The following is a 6,000-nucleotide window of genomic DNA, read 5'->3' as shown; positions in this document are numbered from 1 at the left end:
TCAGCTTCTTCAGCATTACTGGTCAGGGCCTAGATTTGGGTTACTGTGCTATTGAATGGTTTGCCTTGGAAATGTAGAGATCATTGTGCCGTTTTTGAGACTGCATCCAAGTACTGCACTTTGGACTCTTTTGTTGACTATGGATCTACAAGACCTTCTAGAACTAAACACAATCACAGAAAACTAACCAATCTGATCACATGGACCACAGCCTTGTCTAACTCAATGAAACTATGAGCCATGCCATGTCGGACCACCCAAGATGGATGGGTCATGGTGGAGAGTTCTGACAAAACATGGTCCACTGGAAAAGGGAATGGCAAACCACTTTAGTATTCCTGCCTTGAGAACCCCATGAACAGTATGAAAAGGCAACAAGATAGGACACTGAAAGATGAACTCCCCAGACTGGTAGGTGCCCTATATGCTAATGGAGATCAGTAAACTAATTCCAGAAAGAATGAAGAGATGGAACCAAGGCAAAAACAACACCCAGTTGTGGATGTGACTGGTGATGGACGTAATGCCTGATGACGTAAAGAGCAATATTGCGTAGGAACCTGGAATATTAGGTCCCCAAATCAATACAAATTGGAAGCAGTCAAACAGGAGATGGCAAGAGTGAACATCGACATTTTAGGAATCAGCTAACTAAAATGGACTGGAATGGGTGAATTTAATTCAGATGACCATTATATCTACCACTGTGGGGAAGAATCCCTTAGAAGCACATAATAGGCACACAGGAAAAAGTTACGCCTTTACTGCCAACTTTCCCTATTCCAGTAAAAACATCAATAGACTGAATGCATATTGTCCTTTTCTTGTTTTTTCTTTAAAAAAGACAAAATGTTAAATCAACTATACTCTGATACAAAAAAAAAAAAATTTTTTTTTTAAGGCAAAACTGATTACGCTAAGTCTTGACATTTTCTCACCTCAGTTTCCTCACCGCAGCTGAGCTCAGCGGTTTCAAGTTCCAGACCTGGAGTTATAACTGGGTTCCAGTCCTAGCTCTGCCCCCCTAATGCCAGGGTAATACAGATGGAAAGAACCACCTACCCAGGATTAGACTTTCTCTTTTCTCAATTTCCAAAATCAGAGGGGCATGAAAGACCCAAGGGCTCAACCCGCCTAGCACCCACCAAGAGGAAGGAAACCGGTGGCAAGAGGGAAGAGAGCGGTGGCAAGAGTGAGAAGACAGGCACGGAGGCATAAGGGCGAGCCTACGAAGCAGCGGGAGGGGCTGGAGTTCCCGCCTCCGCTGCGTGCGCGCGCACTACAGACGCACGCACGCACGCACATCATACCGCGGAAGCGCGCGCGCAGGCCCAGCCCTCGTCGCCGCCGCCATTTTAGCTCCTGGTTCCGGCCGCACGGTGTAGGCTGTTGTAGCGGGAGGGGTGGGGGTCGTCCAGAGTTTAGTAGGTGCCCTCGACTGCGCCGATAGAGCCACCAGGGTTTCTTTTTTTCTTCCTTCATAACCGCCTGCTCGAAGAGTTCGAAAATGTCTAAGCGACACCGGTTGGACCTGGGGGAGGATTACCCCTCCGGCAAGAAGCGTGCGGGGACCGATGGGTAAGCCAGGCCGGGGGCGCGAGGCAAGGGCTCGGGCTTTGTTGGGGTCCCGGCGGCGGACGGGCCAGGGAGGGCCAGGCTGAGCGGACTCTGGGGCCCGACGCTTTGTTTCCCTTTCGGCTTGGGTCATTGGCGGCGGGGCGCGGGAGAGCGGTGCCACTCCCGGCGTTCGGCCCGGCAAGGGCGCGGGGAGCTGAGTGGCGCGGCCGCCGCCCGGCCCAGTCGGGAGAGCGGAGAGGCCTGGCGTGGTCACTGGGGCGCCTCCTCCCCGGGCGGAGTCGAGCGAGAGTCACTTCGAGGGGAGCGGACGGGAGGGAACCGCGGACCTCGTGGTCTGGGCTCCGGGTAAGGCCTGGATCCTGAGCAGAGAGTGGGGGAGGGCGCGGCAGGAGTAGTCGCTTCCAAGGGCACTAGGTACTTCTCGGGCAGCGGGGTCTGTGAGAGGGCCTTGGGGGGAGGCTGAGTGCCCAGCAAGGGGAGAAGCGGAGGCCGAAAAGTGAGAGAAGCGCGTGGATTCTGGTGTAGGCGGGGGTGGGGGTGGTGGAAGTTGAGTGAGGCGTGCAGACGAGGAGTTACCGGGGGATGGGAAAGTAGAGGGCCAGACGTGAGAAAAGAAACTGTGGAATATACCTTATGGGCAGCAGCTGGTGATTTGGGGCTACTGAGTTTATACTTTGGCGGGAGAGCGCGTGCCTCGGTCCATTCAAACACTTCAAAGTAGATACTAGGCAAACTTCCGCTCTCTGCCCACGCTCCCGCCATCTCCTTTATTTCCTGCTTCGGCCGAAACAGTAGTTACAGGGTTATCCCTGGAATAGATAATAGAAGATAGTCTCTCTCTCTTTTTTATTTCCCTGTGAATTCCTGTTTTCTGTCCCTCTTCCCCACGCTCATTCGTAGGTAGCTTTTGAAACAAGAAGACCCTTTTCAAAAGTGTCTAGTACTTAAAAAACGGCAAAATGTCGCCCTTGGGGAGATTGCTTGGGAGTTGAAATACACAGGTGTTTTCAGATTTTTTTCTACTCAGCCTTTTCGTAAAGATGCAGAGGAATTTAACAATTGATTTTCGCAATTGCATGAAAATAAGTTCTTGTCCAGTGTGTACTTTCTTTCCTGACGGACAGGGATTTATTCGAGTAATTCAGGCAGAGACTTGAAAGTCTGGATACCTTCAATACTTTGCATAATTTTGCATTTTATTGTGTGTATACTTGTGCAGAATCGCTGTATCAAGTCTGTATAACTTTTTTGAATTTCTCTTCACTCCCTTTGGGTTGATTGAGGTGTCTGGGGAGTATAAGCCAAGATAGGGTGTACTTTTTGATATCTTTTCATGTATTGAATACAGAAAGTATAAGTATGTAAAATTTTAATCTTGTGAATTTTTTAGTTTGCAGTGTTACATGTCAGCTTTGTCGTTTTCGGCAGTGGACCCTCTCCCCCTCAACCTACACAGCAAAATTTTAGCTCCTTTGAGTGACAACTCACAAACTCTTTAGACCTGGAAATGACTTGAAAGAAAGTATAATTGTTTACACTCAAGGGATGAGGAATGGAGACCCAGAGTTGTTTAGGTGGTTTGTGCAACCTTTCAGTTTACAGCTGAATTTAGAACCGTGATCTTTTGATTTTCACTTTGTCTCGTGCTTTTTCCAATACAGCACACAGACTATGACTAGTTCAGTGTCATTACAGCCTATTTTAATGACTTTTATATTGGGTTAGTGAAGTAGGGAACACTTGGTTCTTTGTTCCTGTGAAGCAAAAATAAGTTCCTTGTCATCTGGGTAAGGTGCAACTTAGCATCTTAGTATCTCTCACAGAGTTGAAATTGGAAAAAAAAACACTCTAAGTGAATGAATTCATTTACTCATGTTAGGATGTATGTGCACCATTCAGATGCTTGGGATTAGTGGTCCCATGGTAGGGGCGTGGATTTGCGCCCCTTTTCTTGTAAATCTGGCATCTTTAGTAAAAATATGAACTTTTCAGGTCTTTGATGGTGAACTTATGATTCTATTGGGTGTTATAAATGACATCTACCTGTAGATGAAGGAGAGTTCATCTTTGAAATAAAGCTCAAGTTCTGAGATATTTTGGTGGGGCATTTGTATAGTAATTTCTATGTCACCTGAATGTCATTTCTTATAGAACTTCCTCTAGCAGTGAGTTTCCAGTGTTCATAAGTGCTTGGGATTCCCACCGCCACCCCATTTAGTAATTTTAAAAGTTACTTTTGTTGACTGTCATGTAGCCTTGCAGATTTTTTTTGAAGCCCTACTAGTTAACAGGTACCTGAGAGAGTAGGCCTGCCAGTCGTGTGAACTCCACTGTCAGACATGGATGTCCCTTTTTCCCCATTCCTGAGATGTGAAGGTAATTTCAGTGAGAGATTTACTCAGATTCATGCTCCTAAACTATATTTGGCTTTGTTTACTCCTGCTATATTTTAGTTTTGGACTCTGGTAGAGACGTTGAAGGTTTCTGTTACATATAGACCTTCTTTTTCCCATTATTCACAACATTTTCTGTGTAAAATTATTAACCAAGAGACAACTTACTGTTGAAGTATGGAAAAAATTTTTGAAAATAGGGACTTTTTCATTTTGATACTTGTTTTTATTACTGCCTGATAAGTTTTTTTTCTGTTAAAAATGTGAAGCAAATATAGTGATAAAATAATACATGTAGTTCCCAAAATATTTTAGGTACTATATGTGTGTGTGTATATATATATGTATTTTTTTTTTCACTGAAGTTCTGTGATGTGGGTGAGGTTAAGTAACTTGCCCCAGGGAACAGAAGAAATGTCCATTCATAAAAATGTAAAGTAAAAGGCAAAAAATTCTCAGATGCCTTCAGCCCCTTCTTTATTTAATCTCTTGATGGAAATTTGTTTTATTTTATCTCTGCATATTTATTCACAGGTATGAACTATAATATTTGATAGCAGTAGGATCTTTTTCCTTTTTTTGTTTTATTGGGAGATACTTGCTTTACAATATTGTGCTAGTTTCTGTCATACATCAACATGAATCAGCCCCAGGTATACATAGGTCCCCTCCCTCTTGAACCTGCCTCCCATCTCCCACCCCGTCCCACCCCTCTAGGTTGTCACAGAGCCCTGGGTTGACTTCTTTGTGTCACAGCAAATACCTACTGGCTAGCTATTTTACAGAGGGGACTGTATATGTTTTCATGCTACTCTCAACTAATCCCAACTTCTCCCTCCCACACTGTATCCACAAGTCTGATTTCTATGTCTGCTTCTCCATTGCTGCCTTTTAATATGTATTATTTAGGCTTTGATTTTTTTTTTTTTTTTTGATTCACCCAGAAATGTGTCATAGGCTGTGGAATAGGTATAGATTATTCTTTTCATTGGCTGCACAGTATTCCTTTTGTAAAGGAGTATCATAATTTATTTAACCAATTTCCTGTTCACTGATTTTTTGGGTAGTTTTCCAACCTTACAAGTAAAAAGTGTGATGAGCATCCTTATGTGTACTTACTAATACATCTTAAAAGTCCAATATATCCTTGGAAAGTGAGAATGCCGGGTTAAAAGCAGTGCTTACTTAAAATACTTGGACAAACAGTTTACATCTTTAGAGTGTTTTTCCATGTAGAATTTTAACCTGGTATTTTAAATTAAAAAAATATGATAACCAATGTTATATTGGGCATTTATTATGTCCCAGGCACTATTTTAAGCACATTACATATATTAACTCATGTAATCCTTGCATTACCCCGTGAGATTTTTATCGATGAGGAAAGAAAGAACTGGTTATACAGTTAGTTGAAGTGCTGAGGCTGAGGATCACGCTGAGAGAGAACACTGAACCCTCTGCTCAGCCACTGTCTGTCGTGTCTCTTCCTGTCATGTTGTGGCTAAGTGACTATACTGCACTGCTTTGGTAATTGGTTTTTTAAGCATTAGATCTCAATTAGTAAATCTTCTAAATAACAAACTCCTTTATAGTAAAAGTACCTGTTTTAAAAAAGAAAATGTGCATATATACAATATCCTACATATACTTATGAAGCAGTGAGTTTGAGCCCTCCTTAACTTGCCCTTTTACCTTCCCTGTCCTGTTGAAGGTAGAGAGTTAGAATCACAGGCAACATTTCAAGGTGATTGAATTTGTGTTCTTGTTTTAATCTAAGAGACTATTAATACTATTCACTTTGCAGATTAGTGCACTGAGGCTTATACTTTTCCAGTGGATATGCAACTGTGATCTCGTGCTCCTTTTACACTTATATCAGAATTAAACCCCAGTATGTGGTCAGCAGTTAATCTTTGTGTCTTCAGAATGTATTTTATCCTTCCTCTGTTGTGGTTGTTTTTGGTAATGAAGTTTCTGGTGAAGAAGGCCCCTGAAAAACACGCCAGGCCTCCCTGTCCATCACCAACTC

General features: G+C 43.4%; 1 protein-coding gene across 1 annotated transcript in view; it reads left to right on the top strand.

Moving 5' to 3' along the window:
• Positions 1-1,336: 1,336 nt before the first annotated feature.
• Positions 1,337-6,000, top strand: part of DHX15 (DEAH-box helicase 15) — a 52,941-nt gene continuing 48,277 nt past the window's right edge. The window contains exon 1 of the mRNA XM_043870901.1: positions 1,337-1,578. Within this exon, the coding sequence (XP_043726836.1) occupies positions 1,508-1,578 (71 nt within the window). The 5' untranslated portion in view covers positions 1,337-1,507. The remainder of the gene's footprint in view (positions 1,579-6,000) is intronic.

Source organism: Cervus elaphus, chromosome 17, assembly GCF_910594005.1.
Source record: "Cervus elaphus chromosome 17, mCerEla1.1, whole genome shotgun sequence".
Taxonomy (NCBI): Eukaryota; Metazoa; Chordata; class Mammalia; order Artiodactyla; family Cervidae; genus Cervus; species Cervus elaphus.
Note: the sequence above shows the minus strand (reverse complement) of the source record. Positions and strands in the feature narration are given on the sequence as shown.